The sequence below is a fragment of the Oncorhynchus tshawytscha genome, linkage group LG02 (genome assembly GCF_018296145.1).
Source record: "Oncorhynchus tshawytscha isolate Ot180627B linkage group LG02, Otsh_v2.0, whole genome shotgun sequence".
Lineage (NCBI taxonomy): Eukaryota > Metazoa > Chordata > Actinopteri > Salmoniformes > Salmonidae > Oncorhynchus > Oncorhynchus tshawytscha.
The window spans coordinates 58,005,824-58,024,024 of record NC_056430.1 but is presented as its reverse complement, the minus strand read 5'-3'; the positions used below and the strand labels follow the sequence as shown (position 1 = coordinate 58,024,024).

The 18,201-nt window shown below is 41.3% G+C and overlaps 2 protein-coding genes across 5 annotated transcripts in view; one reads left to right on the top strand and one right to left on the bottom strand.

Annotated features, from left to right (window-relative positions):
- capn1b (calpain 1, (mu/I) large subunit b) overlaps window positions 1–16,788 on the top strand; it is a 28,876-nt gene extending 12,088 nt beyond the window's left edge. For 3 of the 4 annotated variants that reach the window (XM_024443931.2, XM_024443940.2, XM_024443916.2), the window contains 19 exons: window positions 4,476–4,594; window positions 4,915–5,048; window positions 5,453–5,621; window positions 6,221–6,304; window positions 6,818–6,903; window positions 9,572–9,646; window positions 9,861–10,021; window positions 11,089–11,258; window positions 11,478–11,489; window positions 11,564–11,775; window positions 12,846–12,885; window positions 13,194–13,259; window positions 13,377–13,434; window positions 13,703–13,767; window positions 14,008–14,076; window positions 14,182–14,260; window positions 14,897–15,010; window positions 15,853–15,911; window positions 16,006–16,788. In XM_024443931.2, coding sequence (XP_024299699.1) covers window positions 4,476–4,594; window positions 4,915–5,048; window positions 5,453–5,621; window positions 6,221–6,304; window positions 6,818–6,903; window positions 9,572–9,646; window positions 9,861–10,021; window positions 11,089–11,258; window positions 11,478–11,489; window positions 11,564–11,775; window positions 12,846–12,885; window positions 13,194–13,259; window positions 13,377–13,434; window positions 13,703–13,767; window positions 14,008–14,076; window positions 14,182–14,260; window positions 14,897–15,010; window positions 15,853–15,911; window positions 16,006–16,032 — 1,799 coding nt within the window. In that variant the 3' untranslated portion in view covers window positions 16,033–16,788. Of the gene's footprint in view, window positions 1–4,475; window positions 4,595–4,914; window positions 5,049–5,452; window positions 5,622–6,220; window positions 6,305–6,817; window positions 6,904–9,571; window positions 9,647–9,860; window positions 10,022–11,088; window positions 11,259–11,477; window positions 11,490–11,563; window positions 11,776–12,845; window positions 12,886–13,193; window positions 13,260–13,376; window positions 13,435–13,702; window positions 13,768–14,007; window positions 14,077–14,181; window positions 14,261–14,896; window positions 15,011–15,852; window positions 15,912–16,005 lie in introns of those variants that run through there. The other variant, XR_002955943.2, reaches the window with a different exon arrangement.
- Window positions 16,789–17,313: 525 nt separating this feature from the next.
- LOC112266492 (28S ribosomal protein S28, mitochondrial-like) lies at window positions 17,314–18,057 on the bottom strand. The gene has a single exon (XM_042301484.1). The coding sequence runs from the start codon at window positions 18,019–18,021 to the stop codon at window positions 17,443–17,445; it is 579 nt and encodes a 192-aa protein (XP_042157418.1). The 5' UTR covers window positions 18,022–18,057; the 3' UTR covers window positions 17,314–17,442.
- Window positions 18,058–18,201: the final 144 nt, after the last annotated feature.

Genomic DNA, 18,201 nt, shown 5'->3' with positions numbered 1-18,201 from the left:
CAGAGTTCAAGTAACAGACACATCTCAACATCAACTGTTCAGAGGAGACTGCGTGAATCAGGCCTTCATGGTTGAATTGCTGCAAAGAAACAACCACTAAAGAACACCAATAATAAGAAGAGACTTGCTTGGGCCAAGAAACACAAGCAATGGAAATTTGACCCGTGTAAATCTGTCCTTTGGTCCTAATTTGAGATTTTTAGTTCCAACCGCCATGTCTTTGAGAGACACAGAGTAGGTGGACGGATGATCTCCGCATGTGTGGTCCCCACCGTGAAGCATGGAGGTGATGGTGTGGGGGTGCTTTACTGGTGACACTGTCTGATTTTATTTGGAATTCAAGGCACACTTAACCAGAATGGCTACCACAGCATTCTGCAGCGATATGCCAATCCCACTAAGCCCAAACCAGATGGGATATCATTTTGTTTTTCAACAGGACAATGACCCAACACACCTCCAGGCTATGTAAGGGCAATTTTATTTTACCAAGAATGAGAGTGATGGAGTGTTTCATCAGATGACCTGGCCTCCACAATCACCCGACATCAACCCAATTGAGATGGTTGGGATGATTTGGACCGCAGAGTTAAGGAAAAGCAGCCAACAAGTGCTCAGCATATGTGGGAACTCCTTCAAGACTGCTGGAAAAGCATTCCAGGTGACTACCTCATGAAGCTGGTTGAGAGAATGCCAAGGGTGTGCAAAGCTGTCATCAAGGCAAAAGATGGCTACTTTGAATAATCTAAAATATATTTTGATTTGTTTAACACTTTTTTTGGTTCCATTATTCCACATGTGTTATTTCATAGTTTTGATGTCTTCACTATTATTCTGCAATGTAGAAAATAATAAAAAATAAAAACCCTTGAATGAGTAGTTGTCCAAACTTTTGACTGGTACTGTATATCTCTTTTGTAATAGCTCTGTGTGTAAAATAAGAATGACCCTGACTAGGCAGCTGACTGTTTGGGTGTGGCAGAACCCATTTGTGAGTCAGGGAGACCCTGGTAATGATTCACAGAAAGGCTAATAGCGGACACGCCTACAGAGAAAGCGTGCTAATGGATCTTGGCTGATGTCCCATGCAGCAATCTCTGGCGTATGTTTGCAAAACAGGGTGGAGGGAGGCGGATAACAGACCTAGCCACTGGAATGGAATTCAAGATAAAAGATTGTTCAATCAGCGAGCTATCAGTCGTGATTAATGCCATGATCAGCTTCCTTTTTAACTAGTGAGAAAATGTTGTGAGTAGATCACAGGATATGGCCCAAAAAAAGCCCAAAACTGTTCTGTTCTTGGGATCTCATAAGTCTTGGTTAAATTTTTCTCACATCTCTAGTCTAGTTGGAACTGAAAAGGTGGTCGGATGTGTAATTGTTATACACACGACGTTCTGAAGACCCAGCCCACAAACAACTTCCTCTCTTTCTGTCTTTGGCAGGAGTCGACTCTCCTGTTATGTCACAGCCTGTGGGCTCCCCCTCTGTTTGTTTTGGGGAATTATCTTGACTGAGTTATGTAGCCTTTCAAGTATTCTATAAGGCTCGTCAAACTTCAGGTTGAAGCTAACCAGTGCTTGAAATGTAATAGAAGATGTGACAATGATTGACAATCTGATAATACTCCTCACTATAAGGTCCATACTTGAACTTTTTCACCAGAAAGCAGTGCTAAGCTTATTAAACATATCCACTTCTGAGTATACACTTATATGGATAAGGCTGCTGTCATATGCACCCACATTACAACGCCGACACACTAGAATTTTATGTTTGAGAATTTCGTATGAAGCCAATGCTTTTTGAAGTGGTAATTTTGACAAAAACGGACAATGATATTGGTCATACACAATTTAATCTGTTAATGCGTTTGAGTGTGGCCTTAGCCTTAGGATTTCAACCCCTCAGTCGATAACAGCAGTTACACTTAAAAGAAAGGGAGATTTTAGCAAGACCTTGAGGCCAGAGCAATCCCCAGTTGTGACATTAGGGACGTTTTAAAATTGCATTAGCAATCCCCATAGCTCTCTCTCTAGGGAAGTAGCTCATTCTTACTCCCCACACTAATTCAGTTACAGTACATGGCCCCTTAAAGGCTGAATACATTTACATTTGAGTAATTTAGCAGACGCTCTTATGCAGAGCAACTTACAGTAGTGAGTACATACAATTTCGTACTGGTCCCCCGTGAGAATCAAACCCACAACCCTGGTGTTTCAAGCGCCATGCTCTACCAATTGATCTACACGGGACCATAATAGTTGAGGTTGCCTCATGGTTTTAACAATGTGACGATGGTGGGAATAAGCCTTTGACATGTTCAGCTGTTCTTGCTGCATGCCATTGATAGTAGTCTACTGATGGTATATGATTTCAGTTAAAGCAAATTGGAAGCGATTTTCAAAGAGGAGTTGAGGTTTTGGAAAACCAGAACAAATGTTTGAAGGCTTGGCTCAGACTGGCCAAAATGCATTAGGTTGGCTATTCACTCACTACTAAATGCTGAACAAGGGTGATTTGAGCTGAGTGCTTGAAATGAGTTAAGTGTTTTGTTTTCTACTTAACAGCAGCCTTCATTTAAAGTGGTGAGATACAGTGCCTTGCGAAAGTATTCGGCCCCCTTGAACTTTGCAACCTTTTGCCACATTTCAGGCTTCAAACATAAAGATATAAAACTGTATTTTTTTGTGAAGATTCAACAACAAGTGGGACACAATCATGAAGTGGAACGACATTTATTGGATATTTCAAACTTTAACAAATCAAAAACTGAAAAATTGGGCGTGCAAAATTATTCAGCCCCCTTAAGTTAATACTTTGTAGCGCCACTTTTGCTGCGATTACAGCTGTAAGTCGCTTGGGGTATGTCTCTATCAGTTTTGCACATCGAGAGACTGACATTTTTTCCCATTCCTTCTTGCAAAACAGATCGAGCTCAGTGAGGTTGGATGGAGAGCATTTGTGAACAGCAGTTTTCAGTTCTTTCCACAGATTCTCGATTGGATTCAGGTCTGGACTTTGACTTGGCCATTCTAACACCTGGATATGTTTATTTTTGAACCATTCCATTGTAGATTTTGCTTTATGTTTTGGATCATTGTCTTGTTGGAAGACAAATCTCCGTCCCAGTCTCAGGTCTTTTGCAGACTCCATCAGGTTTTCTTCCAGAATGGTCCTGTATTTGGCTCCATCCATCTTCCCATCAATTTTAACCATCTTCCCTGTCCCTGCTGAAGAAAAGCAGGCCCAAACCATGATGCTGCCACCACCATGTTTGACAGTGGGGATAGTGTGTTCAGGGTAATGAGCTGTGTTGCTTTTACGCCAAACATAACGTTTTGCATTGTTGCCAAAAAGTTCAATTTTGGTTTCATCTGACCAGAGCACCTTCTTCCACATGTTTGGTGTGTCTCCCAGGTGGCTTGTGGCAAACTTTAAACGACACTTTTTATGGATATCTTTAAGAAATGGCTTTCTTCTTGCCACTCTTCCATAAAGGCCAGATTTGTGCAATATACGACTGATTGTTGTCCTATGGACAGAGTCTCCCACCTCAGCTGTAGATCACAACAGTATCTCGGACCTGCCTGGTGTGTTCCTTGTTCTTCATGATGCTCTCTGCGCTTTTAACGGACCTCTGAGACTATCACAGTGCAGGTGCATTTATACAGAGACTTGATTACACACAGGTGGATTGTATTTATCATCATTAGTCATTTAGGTCAACATTGGATCATTCAGAGATCCTCACTGAACTTCTGGAGAGAGTTTGCTGCACTGAAAGTAAAGGGGCTGAATAATTTTGCACGCCCAATTTTTCAGTTTTTGATTTGTTAAAAAAGTTTGAAATATCCAATAAATGTCGTTCCACTTCATGATTGTGTCCCACTTGTTGTTGATTCTTCACAAAAAAATACAGTTTTATATCTTTATGTTTGAAGCCTGAAATGTGGCAAAAGTTCGCAAAGTTCAAGGGGGCCGAATACTTTCGCAAGGCACTGTAGAAACCGCATCAGCCAGTGTAAATGTTGTGTTTTTAAGACACATGGGTAATATTTTAGAAAGATGCACACATTACTAATTTAGGCTATGGTGCCTTTTTAGATTTTGAATGTTAAGGTTTCTGTATCGTTATTTGGTGTTATTTTAAGAAAACATTTGAGGCTCAGCTAAGCTAGCTTAAATTTATTCACCCTCTCTCACACTTTCACCCCAGGTTGAAATGATTACGTTTGAAAATGCTTTAACTATCTCCCTCTTCTCCCATCTGGGCCAGGTGCTTCTATTCTGAGCCTGGTTCCTCTCTAGGTTTCCTCCTCGTAGGAAGGTTTTCCAGGCCACTGTGCATCTGCTTGCTCTTTGGAGTTTAGGCCAGGTTACTGTGAACCACTTGGTGACAACCGCTCAGTGTTTAAAAGTGCTTTATAAATACATTTGATTAATTTATTTTTTACTATTTTACCTCTGGTTAGGTGACTGCTGGCTCCTGGCAGCCATTGCTTCCCTCACCCTTAATGAGAAGCTGCTACACAGGGTGGTCCCTCATGGTCAATCCTTCCAAGACAACTACGCTGGCATCTTCCACTTCCAGGTCCATTCAATCAAATACAATAGAGGAAATGGAATAGAAAAACCTTTTAATGAAAGATAATATAATGATACAGCATTGTAGCCTAAATATGTAAGAAATAATGACTTGCCATATTCAGAAGTTTGATTGGAGGGATTTTAAATCAACCTTTGTAGGAGGCTCAATCCTGAATTATCAAGTCAACAGTTCTCGCATATATTATTAGGTGATTATGGGGAGCACTTAGAAACATATGCTGGAGACGTTATTTAGCTTCATAGGGGAGCATAAAACAATTATAACCTTCGTGTCTGACTCCAAACTGTTTTGTTTGTTCACAGTTCTGGCAGTTTGGAGAGTGGGTGGATGTTGTCATTGATGATCGACTGCCTGTCAAAGATGGCGAGCTCATGTTTGTTCACTCTGCTGAGGGTAACGAATTCTGGAGTGCCCTGATTGAGAAGGCTTATGCCAAGTATGATTTTCCTTAATATTAGCTATTGTCCGTGTCAAAAGCTTTAAATGTTTTTAATGGTACCGTAAAACAGGCTTTAATTCAGGTATACAGTGCATCCATCTTTAGAATATAATTGTATTTTTTCTAAGTTTAAGTTGCTACACCAAGTAAACAGTGGGTAACAATTGAATGTTCATAAAGCATTCATGTCACAAGTCCAGTTAGCTCTGACTAATGTGTAATTGCATCATACATTTCTTAAGCTTTCATAAATCTATGTAGCTATAATGTTATGTTTATTATGTTTGTTTTATGAACATAAATTTCATTTACGAATATTGTAGATGGCGAATACTTTTACATTGTTGCATGAAGGGATGTAATTATTTTCCAGGATTGACACACTGACATTTTTGTGTTAGACTGAGTGGCTCCTATGAGGCCTTGTCTGGTGGCAGCACCACAGAGGGCTTTGAGGACTTCACCGGTGGCGTGGCAGAGTTTTACGAGCTACGTAAGGCACCTAAGGATCTGTACCGGATCATCGGTAAAGCCCTGGAGAGAGGCTCCCTTCTGGGCTGCTCCATTGACGTAAGTTACATGTTACATGGCACACACGACAACCTGCAGTACACATATGCAGTCCTCTCAGATGGGGGTTGTTTCTGGATGGGACCTATGTCACTGGTTCTAATCTAGCTTGACATTTTCCCCCATTCAGCTTTTAAATTCCCCAAAACAACAGAATCACTCACAACATGAATCTTGGCTTATTTTAAAACAACCTATTTTTCCACATATTGGAATTGTGAGCTGCAGTATGCTCATCGTTTGCCTCTGGGGATGGTTTGAGCCAAAAGTGGTCCCCTAAAATGGACAGAAATATTGGTTTAGACATTGCCACATTGGACAGAAATGGGCACATCTTCCCACGCCCATGGACATAAGGTATATTGTTAGCCTGAAGCTACTTAAAAAATGATTTATATTGTAATATGTGTATATGAACCACACAGGCAACACTCAAGCCAACATTTTAGGTAAACAATAACTAAACATCCATGCAGCCTCTTTAAAGTGGAGAGAAAAAGAGTTTGTTGTCACAATTGTAGTTTTGGCCAAAGATGTCATGTCCGAAGTGCGTGTGGTAACAATTGGAAATGTATGATGACATCTGTTTGCATTACCAGATCACCAGTGCCTTCGACATGGAGGCAGTGACCTTTAAGAAGCTGGTTAAAGGCCATGCCTACTCTGTCACAGGTCTGAAGCAGGTGAGTGAGTGAAAATAAGGCTTCGTGGAAAAGTGAGGGATTTGCCTCTTCCTGCGGGCCATTTCAAGCCTTAGGCGATTGTGCCTGATTCATACTAAAGGGCAGACCCGAACCATACTGTAATAGCTCAGATTTTTCATTTTCACATTGTCCTTTCCAGCATGGTTCCATGGTGGATTCGTAAGCAGGCCAGCTAAGTACAACTTAGCATAGCGTGGCTCAGCTTGACCCTAGTGTGAATCTGGAATTGGAGGAAAAGGAGTGGTGAAAACAGGAATATAAACGTCAACAAATCACAAAAAGCAAAATAAGAAGCACGTATTCTCCTCATCTTTCAGTAAACAGACAATATTTTACAGAAATGACTTATTTCCAAATGAATAGTTATACGGGCATCTGTGACTATCAAACATCATGATTGAGAAATTCTACTCTCAAATTGGAATGTGGCAAGTGGTTAAAATTTCTAAGTAAAATCTGACCCAAATTTTGTGTGTCTGTCTATCATCATAGGTGGATTTCCGGGGTCGCATGGAGAGGTTGATCCGTATTCGTAACCCCTGGGGTCAGGTGGAGTGGACCGGGGCTTGGAGTGATAAGTGAGTTCACATCACAACCATCATGCTTTTCTTGACAGCGTAGGGCTCCGTGGCTCAGTCTAGTATAATAGTCAATGTGCATCAGCAGTTTTTCTCTTATGTCAGTCACTGACAGTCACTCAATTAGCCCATGTCAGCTAATATTTTCTAAGATTGCTAGGTAAGTTAGCCAAGCCAGCTATATCTAAACCTTCATGGCTGAATTACCTACCGGGCATGAAGGGCATGTGCCCAGGGGCCCTGATCTTCAGGGGGCCCCTGACCTCCAGGGGTCCCCCATTGATTTTGTTATTCACCCAGATATCGTATGAACATGGCATAAGTCAAGGCAAAATGTGCTTTAAAACTGCAACCAAATCTCGCTTAGGGCCCCCAAAAGGCTGCGTGTGTGTCTGTGTACATCTGTTCGTGTGCACAAATTCGCTATTCAATTTTCACGTTTTATTAGACGTATATACAGGATACACATTGTATCCACCATCCAACAAAATGCTTATTTGCAGGTTCCTTCTCGACAATGCAACAACAATAAGAACTAAGAAAAGTTAAGGATACGAACATAAAGTAAATTACTATTAGAATAATCATTTTAGCATAAGTATAGTAGAGGAAGCCACAATTTATAATCTAATATTTACACTTGTTTTGGGGAAGGGGGGATTGGGGGGCAAGTGTTTTAAATTGTGCAGTATTTAGCAATAATAATAAGAGTCTGTTTGTTAGCAGCAGTGATGTGTGTGTGTGTGTGTGTGTGTGTGTGTGTGTGTGTGTGTGTGTAGCATGAATGTGTGTGTGTGTGTATATCTGTGTGGTTGGGTGTGTCCGTGAGTGGGTGCATGCGTGCTAAGGTATGGAGAATCAGTGGCTGCTGGTCAGTCCAGTTCAAGTGTTCAGCAGTCTGGTGGCTTGTAGATAGAAACTGTCTTTGAGTCTGTTGGTATCAAATTTTATTTGTCACATACACATGGTTAGCAGATGTTAATGCGAGTGTAGCGAAATGCTTGTGCTTCTAGTTCCGACAGTCTATTGCTCCGATACGTCATGCTCTTTACCACCCGCTGAAGGGCCTTGCAGTCGTGGATGGAGCAATTCCTGTACCAGGCCCCGATTCAACCGGTCAGGATGCTCTCGATAATGAAGTTGTAGTATTTAGAGGACCCAGGGTGGCTTGCCAAATTTCTTTAGTCACCTTAGGAAGTAGAGATGCTGTTGCGCTCTTTTGACAAGACTGGTGGTGGTGGTGTTGGTTATTGTCATGTCCTTGATGATGTAGACCCCGAAGAACTTAAAACTGCAGACTCTTTCTACTGCAGTCCCGTTGATGTGGATCATGGCATGTTCCTTCCCTTGCTTCCTGAAGTCAACAATCAACTACTTTGTTTTGCGGACGTTGAGGGAGACCACAATGCCAGTTCACTTACCTCCTTGCTATAGGCTGACTTGTTGGTGTCATGCAAAGCCACGCAGTCGTGGGTGAACAGGGAGCACAGAAGAGGGCTGGGGACACACCCCTGGGGGGCCCTATGTTAAGAGTCAGTGTGGGGGAGGTGTTGTTACCAATCCTCACAGCCTGTGGTCTGCCTGTCAGGAAGCCCAGGATCCAGTTGCAGAGCTTGGTGTCGAGCTTGTAGGGAACAATAGTGTAGTCAACTGTAGTCAATGAACAGCATTCTCACACAAGTGTTCCTCTTGTCCAGATGTGTTAGGGCCATGTGAATAGTGATGTAAATGGTATCTTCTGTGGATCTGTTGGAGAGGTTGGCAAATTGGAGTGGGTCCAGTGTGCCTGGCATGCTAGCCTTGATGTGGGCCATGACCAGCCCCTTGAAGCTCTTCATGATGACCGGGGTGAGTCTGATAGTCATTTGGGCATGTCACCTTGTTTTTCTTGGGCACCGGTACGTAATGTTCTCCTTGAAGCATGTGGGGTCTACAGCCTGGGACAGTTTGAAGATGTCAGAGAAGATGCCCCCCTGTTGGTAAGCACTAGGACTGGGATGATATCGGAATATTTTTTTCCATGGCAAAAATGAAAAAACGAAGCAGAACAAACTCTTTGGTCCTTTAAAAACCTTCTATATGTAAAATATTGTCTGCTATAGCTTGGAAAATAAATAAATGTGACTCTGGATGACAACGTGATGATGATTGTTACCAACATTAGGGCTGTTTTCCTAAAGAAGGTGAATCCGCTTTGTTTCCTTGCCCACGATACTAACGAGTATCGTGTTACTGGTATCATCCCAGCCCTTGTCAGCACACACTCATCTGGGCTGGTGGGTTTGTGAGTATTCACTCATGAGTTGTCCTCACGTCAGCCTCGGAGAGCAAAAGCACCTGGTCATCCGGAGCAGCGAGAGTTTTCCTGGATGGCTCGGTATTGGCTGCCTCGAAGCAAGCATAGAATGTGTTAAGCTCGTCTGGGAGGTGGGCTTCGGTGGGCACCACACACACAGCTGGATTTGCCTGTGATAGTCTGTAGTCCTTGCCACATGCGTCGTGAGTCTGAGTTGTTGAACATCAATTCAAGTTTGTGTCTTTGACTTTTTGCGTCCCTAATGGATTTGCGGAGCTTGTATCTGCTTGCCTTGTAGTTAAACAATACTCATCACTGTCTCTTTTTTCTCTCTCTCTCTCCGTGTCTCTCTCTCTCGGATATTGCTATTAGTTCGTCTGAGTGGAATGCGATTGATCCAACAGAGAGGGAGGACATGAATTGTCACATGGAGGACGGGGAGTTCTGGTGAGTTCACATTCTGAGATATTACCTTGTGTGTTTTCTACCCACAACTCTGTTTTCTATGGTGTCCTGTTTGTTGAGGCTGGACCCTGTATACCATACCGGCACCCGATAATAATCTAACCCAACCCACACCTGACCCAAACCAGATGGAAATATTCCAATTTTATCAAACAGATTCCATCTGTCTCCCTTTCCCTGCTCTCTGAATATCCAGGATGCCCTTCCAGGAGTTCCTGCGCCAGTTTTCCCGGCTGGAGATCTGTAACCTGACAGCAGATGCTCTGAGTGATGACAGCCAGAGTTTCTGGAACACCATCAAGTTTGACGGAGGCTGGAGGAAGGGCAGCACGGCTGGAGGCTGCCGGAACCACCCAAGTGAGAGAGCACCATGACCACCACACTACACCCACTACCTTGTAGGCTCTTGTGTAGTCCTGAGAGGAGAGGATAGGATAGTTGTAAGCAATATGGTAACAATTCCACCTAGGTGGTAGGGGCTAGGAGTTGATTTCGGATTCAGGGATACACTTCAACTTCATCAGTCACTGACTGCATGTCTTTTGTTTATCACATGAGTTGCATACATTGTTCATGGATTGCATATGTTGCTAAATACAAATATCCTAGTGAGAACATACCATAACATATTTTATAAGGAATATACTGATATTTTGGTGTAATGCTTTCAAGTACCTAGTTATGACATTAGGGGGTGCTGTAGGATCATAAGGAATCAGATAAAGGAGAGAAGTGAACAAGTACTGCAGTCGGAGAGACGTGATCTAAGATATTTGCCTGTTTGTTTTCTTCACGTGGCAAAGTCACTATACAGACGATATCAAACAGCGAAGGTTGGCTAATCTTAAAACCTTTTGCAGGCAATGTCCATGGCTCGGACCTGCATTGCAATTTAGGCTATGGAAATGCGAATGCAATGTGTAGGCTAGTTTTCCCATGTTGAAGGCAATTACCTTTTATGAATAACTGGGTACATGTTTTTTTTTAAAACTAGGCCTATTATAGGGTTACTGTAGGCCTATGACGTTTAATAAACAGTCTTCAATGGATAGGACGCACAGCCATGCCTTCCTAATGAATTGGAGTTCATGACAACGGAACATCAAACACTAAATGCACAACCACATTAAAAGCTTCAGAGCAGGTTTTCATTGGCCAGTAAGTGGTCAAGCCCTTGTTACACCTACAACAAATTAATGAAAAGCGTGCCTCTACACTACCACCAGCTGTTGTGCCCATAATTCCCACTGTCAAAACAACAAAATTATTTCTGACACACCCACAGCACTGCGCGAGTGTGCTAAGATTTGCGTTTGGTTTGTTAAAATAGAGCCCTGAGTTTAGTTTGAATTGACTGCAGGCGTTTTTACTTGCTATGTTCAAAAGGAGGCATTATCATGGCCTCTGCCTTCTGTCTTTGTTAGACACCTTTTGGATCAACCCCCAGTATAAGATTACCCTGCTGGAGGAGGATGATGACCCTGAGGATGAAGAGGAGGCCTGCAGCTTCTTGGTGGCTCTCATGCAGAAGGATAGGCGCCGTTACCGACGCCAGGGGCAGGACATGCACACCATTGGCTTTGCCATCTACGAGGTGAGGGGTCAAAGGTGACATGCCAGTAGCAGAGGAGAAAATTAAGCTGCAATAAAAGTTGATGAAAGGTAGAATAAACTAAAGATACATTTAGCCAAGTAGGGGTAGATTCTGTGTATAATGTCTGTTTATTTGATGTGATACCCAGTGACCAAAGAATCAACAGTAGACCAAAACAAAATGTCCCTAAAACTGACCTTGTCCTTTCTATCATTACAGATTCCAGAAGAGGTATGTAACAGTTTCAGTTACCCACATAAACACACACACAAACTAGCCCTATCTACCCCCTGTCCTTCTCTCAGTTTAAGGGTTGTCAAAGTGTTCATTTGAAGAAAGACTTCTTCTTGAAGCACTCATCATGTGCACGTTCTGAGACCTTTATCAACCTGAGGGAGGTGAGCGCACGGCTGCGCCTGCCACCCGGGGAGTACCTGGTGGTACCCTCCACCTTCGAACCTGGGAAAGAGGCTGACTTTGTCCTCAGAGTGTTCACTGAGAAGCAGTCGGAGACACAGTGAGTACAGTATAGTAGTACTTCAGGGATGTGCAACTTAAATGGAGAAATACAGTTCTGTTAGCAGCAAAATTGTCAATCCTAAATAATTTCTCGTCTGGTTTTCTCAATACACCTTAATGAGTTGTTGGTAATTATGTACAGATGATGGGTCTTAAATTGACCCATTTTGTCGCAGGAGAAAATAATCCTGCACTAGGAGGATTTGAATGTTTGAGGAAATATTTAGAATCGCAGCCAGGTGGCAGCTGGAAGCGGCGTTTGTATACAATGCAGTATCGTACCTACATTTTAGGCCTACTGCAGGTCCACTGGGTACCAGTTCAACTGGTTTTAAGATGTCCTTTTTTTTGATAATATATACTGTAGATCTAAAAAGGTAGCCTACACAATGGCTCATGAAAACCTATGATTTTTTATGACCATGGGGGGAGTAATATCGTTTCATATTTAGTTTGTATTCACCTGTGGGCTGCCACTCGGAAAAAAAAAACATTTAAAAAAAAGTACATATATACAAAGTATTGATCATGTTGATCACAGAGTTTAAAAAAACTATACATTTAGTATGTAAATGAAAAGAATGAAAAATAAGTGAGCCTTGATCCCCAACCCCACATTTCCAACAAGACTCCATCCAACCAACCAACCAACCACCCACAATATATATCTGTGTTATTAAGCTATATAAAATGACAGTTGTTGATGAGTATGGCTGTAATACAGATACATTTTTGTACATTTGAAAGTTGGAGTAATGGACCTGGGCCTAGCATTTGACTGCCCCCGCATGGAGAGAAAAATATTACTTTTCAGGGAATCACATTTGAATTTCCTGATGCAGTAGGAAAATTCTCAGTGACAAAAGAGTGATCAAGTTAAGAATTGACATCTGTATACCACTGTAGCTTCTAGACATTGGCACAATTTGGTAAAGAATTGGAATAAGAGTCTGTGGCTATTGTATTGTATGGCTATTACTGAATGTAAAAAGCAGCTTTGGTATAATCTAAACATTGCATGTAAACATTTATGGAATTTATTTTTAAATAGTTGCTATGTCATTTCAGAGAACTGGATGATGATGTGGTGGCAAACTTTGAAGATGAGGTAAAGAGTCAAGCTTAGATGTTCAAGTGTCAACTCCCTTGCAATAAGTGCTTAACCAAGAACTTGACTCAGGGGTGTGAATACTTGTGCAATTGAGACATTCCATTTTTTATTACGGGAAAAATACAAATGTATTTTTCTTTAAGTTTGAATGTGTGGAGTAGGTTGTGTGTGTATGTGTGTGTATATATATATATATATATGTTACTGCAACATGTCAGAACTTTGCAAGGAATGAAATACTTTCACAAGGCACTGTTATTTCACTTGTTGACCATGGATGGACAACCGAGTCTTTATCTTCACAGGAGGACATCTCAGAGAGTGACATTGAGGACTCATTCAGGGCCATGTTCGCTCAGTTATCTGGGGAGGTGAGTTTCAAGTTTGGTTTTGCTCCGAAACGCATTTGAGTGCAAAGATAATGTGTTTTATGTTTAAGAACATGGAGACATTTTGAGTACAAAACCATTATCTGCTTTATATTTTAGGACATGGAGATCTCTGTCCGTGAGCTCAGGACCATTCTCAATAGGGTGGTGACCAAACGTAAGTACTGTTCATTCAATGCTCTTCAGGTCCAGGGGGTTTAGTGGTCTGTTATCCTATATTCAGGTAAAAGGGGAATACACCATTGAGGTTTTAAATCACTTTTAAAACCCCACCTTTTTAGCCGGGCCTTTAATAAGTGATTATTTTACACATATTCTGTGATCTTATTTTCTTTTATTTATCCTCTTTAATTCTTTAACTTTTTTTTAAATGTATTGCTTTAATGTAAAGTGTGTTGTGATTTTAAATTGGATTTGATTCCCAGACAGGGACCTGAAGACTGATGGGTTCAGCATGGAGTCCTGTAGAGGCATGGTCAGCCTATTAGACGTATCCTTCCTCAGCTAGTCACTTTAACACTCCCTACCCTTCATTTCAATACATACACATACACTCAACTTTATTTGGGCAAGGATATATTACGGCAGTATTAATGAAAAATACAAAACATACATAACCAATTCCGTGATCACAAAAAAGTATCATTACTTTGACATGTGACACTAACAGACAAATGTTGCACTCCATTTCCAATTGCTATCATGACACCTTGACTCACCTGTCACGCAGAAAGATGGCAGCGCTCGCCTTGGTATAGTTGAGTTTCAGATTCTGTGGAATAAGATCAGGAAGTGGCTGGTGAGTTGAAATATGCTGATAATTGTATGACAATATTCACGTCTGTAATAGTAAAATTGACAATGGCATGCAAGAATGCAAGGCTCTAATCTCTTCTTTTCCCAGGGAATCTTCCGCCAGTTTGATCTGGACAAGTCTGGATGTATGAGCTCCTATGAGATGCGTCTGGCCTTGGAGTCTGCTGGTGATTACTCTATCTTCGCACTACTGGATTGGTGTTGTTCAGTAGACATGAAACAGGCAAAAGTATTTTTGAATAGAGTAAGACAGAGATGTACTAGCTACCTGCACTTGAAAATAACTTGTAGGTTTTGCTACAGTGTACCTACTGAACACAATCCAGGGGCTTCAATTAAACAGCTAATAACGATAACTTATGCACTACAACACATTATGAATTGCAGAGTTGATGTTGTCAATTACGTCAATGACATTATAGGTAATTCAGTACTGTTTGTCACAGGAGGTTGGTGGCACCTTAATTGGGAAGGACAGGCTCGTGGTCATGACTGGAGCTGAATAAGTTGATGCCATCCCATTCGTTCTGTTCCAGCCATTATTATGAGCCGTCCTCCCCTCAGCAGCCTCCACTGGTTGATATCAATGGATAACACTGCTTTCATCTATACAGTCAGACTACAGTAGCCTGGTCCCAGATCTGTTTGTGCTATCATGTCAACTCCTTGTCACTTATTGCCATTGCATTACTATGACTTGACATGATAACACAACCAGATCTGGGACCAGGCTTAGACAACTGTATGTGATGTCGGAAAAACACTTTGGTTTTCATGTGTTACATGCTTTATGATCTTCACAGGATTCAAACTGAACAACGGGCTGAACCAGGTGCTTGTGGCCAGATATGCTGAAAACGAGGTCATCGACTTTGATAACTTTGTCTGCTGTCTGGTCAAGCTAGAAGCCATGTTCAGTATGTATTTTTTTGTCTTTGACTACACAACCTGGTCCAGAAACAACATTTAGTCCTGAAAGTATTGGATATATGTACGCTCCTCTATGCCTGATTGGAATGGTTAGTGGAGCCATTTTCACAATTTTGCATACATATCTGATTATTCTACATCTGCAAAGGGGTGTGAGGGCTAGGCCAGTGATTGTTTCTGGACTGTGATTTTGTGATTGAATTCACATGATAATTTCATAACTAGGATCAGGAGAAATTCTTGACTTCTGTCTGTACTGCTAGTTCTGTCCTCCAGCACCAAGACATTGATGTAATGTCCTCTGAAGCTTACAGTCATTCATCACATCTTCATACCTTAATCATTTCCATTAATAGTCTACTTATCACACATTAAAGGGATACTTCAGGATTTTGACAATGAGAATGCTAGCAAGTACCCATAGACTTAGTCTTTGTGATAACGCTAGTTAGTATTGGCTAACGAAACTACCTCTACCTGCCTTCATACTGGACACAGAGACATAAAAATGGTAACCACAAGTTCATCCATCTCTGGGGAAGTAGATAAATGGCCTCATTGCCAAAATCCCGAAGTCTCGCTTTAAGCTTCTATGCATGTGAATGGTCCACACAGTCTTCTATTAACTGGGGCATTTATATTACTTCTGCTTCCCAACATACCAAAAAAATGGTTCAGCAATGGTGTTTCTTTTGAGGGGGGGGGGGTGCGCATCGAATTACAGGTTAAAGATGTCATTGGTCAGATGGTCAAGAAAAGTTAATGGCCTTAATTACTGGTAGTGTTAAAGCACAATTAAAAATATATATATTTCCCCTTATTTTCATAGAGGCCTTCCAGGCGTTGGATAGAGAAGGCGCTGGAACTGCTGAAATGAATGTCACAGAGGTGAGACCATTTGAATTTCAATGCTTTGTGTCTTTTAATCACTGATTCACTACGGATAACGTAACCTTATCCACTCTGTCTTTGTCTCTCACAGTGGCTGTATATGACCATGTGTGGTTGAAGTGGATGGTGATCTAGTATGCTGTAGAAGAGGACACATACACACCCATAGTAGAGGACAACCATAGCCTCAAAGAGTCTCCAAAGCATCATCTCAAACAATCCCAAAGAAAATGCTACTCCCTGCATTTTAATAACCACCACAAATACTTTGCTGCCTCTGCTCAATAACTTGGCAATTGCATTTAACCTGGTCAATTACACGTGATGAAAATGAAATGCTCTACTAAGGGAGTCGCTGCCTATAAATCACTGCACGCATTATACAATTGCAAAGTTTTCAGGGCATACCGTTATGCAAAAAATACATGTATTTTTAAAGTTCCATTCCAAACCTCTTAGGTTTTCCTCTCTTTTGTTTAACCATCAAATTCAGATGTTAGTCTGTCATAAGAGATGATGATGACATCGTACTCTGACATTATGTATTTTTTGCTACCTTTCACGGGATCTTGGATTATAGAAAGTATGTATTGCTATAGGCTGTTAATGAACTGCAAATTGTACTGATGCCTTCGTCTTTAGGATACCTCAGTACAGTAAACTACATCAGTTAAAGACAGAAATATAACCAATCTTTTTCTCAAGATGGCAATTTTAGTCTAAAAATTGGTGAGGGTACTTTCAATTAAAACACTAAATGTAGGAAAGGGATTCCTCAATGTGACAAGGTAAAAAGTAACTTTGATGCATATGCTGAAGTGCACATTTTAATTCTACGAATAATGTCACTGAATAAAAACTGACTGATCATGTACCTTTTGAGTTATTCATTTTCTAAAGATGATTAAGAACATGGTTAATGCATAGTTATAATCCCTAATGCAAACAAGGTGTGTATGAATAACCTTTTATTTACCTTTCATATCAACGATAAATAAGGTCCTTTTGCTTCCAAAACCGTACCGCAAGAGATGCATGTTAATGTTCAGACCGAGCGTGTGGGATCTTTAAAGAACTCTCCCCTACAGAAGACACCTTCGTCCAATGACTTATAGTATAGTGTAATGGAATGTAAGAGTCATGATCAAGTGCTACCCCAACACTTGATTTGCTGAGAGGTAGTATGGGACTGGAGAAATGTAACCACTTTCATATTCAAACATTGACATGCAAGGATTAACAGTCCATGAGATCTTGATTAAACATTTGAAAGCTACAACCTTATTTGGGGTTATGATTATACATGACTGTTACTAAGCATGAGGCATTTAATGACTCTTCCAGGGTAAATTAAATGACCATTTAACATGGATGTAGCAGATTTCAAGATGAAACAAACGTTACATTTTTATACATTTATTGTTCAAGCTCTCAGTGACAAATGCCAATAATGTGGGAATAGTGACATCAACAAGAAAAACTGTCCTCTGCTGGGGCAGGTCTATTGGTCGGAGGAGTCAATGCTGTTCTACTCTTTGGTCTTTCCGTCCTTGCTCTCGATCAGTCCAAGAAGAAAGGCATCTGCTTCTAGTAGTGTTGTGTCGGTGTTCGCACCCAGGAAGCGAGATGTGAGCTCGAGGTCCTCAAGACGCAGACGTACCCTGCTCCCCCTCTGGTACTTCTCTCCATCCACTGTCGGTCGTTTACATACACAATGGAACTTGGCACCAAAGTCTATGTATAAATCGTCTTTGATTATGTGAAAGATCTTCCCGATTACCATTTTGTCCTTTGCTGGGCCCATCTGCATGAGAGGAGAATTTCGTAGCAATGACGCAAATGATTTTTCATTTCTTGTTGACCCAAGTCTGACAGTAGTTCCCGTCTGATTTTGTCTCTGCTGAAGGTCTGTGTGTTGTTCATATGCTGCAGCGAAGCCACTTTTCACCTTGTCGGCTGCTGGTTTTTGCGTTTCTTCCACCGCTTTTCCTTCCGATGTCTCCCCGATATCTGTGCTGTATAAGGACTTGCAAATATCAATTGCTCGTTTTGGAAACACACTTGCGCCAGTCCTCAGACCTGACACGACCTTGCACAAAGCTGCCATGTTGGTGTGTCTGTCGCAAAGGATGGTGGGTGTTTTATTTGTGTTACATTTAAATGAAAAAGGAAGGAATACCACAATAATCCAATTCGTACTGTGTATAACAATAACGAACTCATTACATTTGTGGTGGCAAAATTAGTATAAAAAACAAAGCCCTTAAAAAACGCTACATCGTCACGT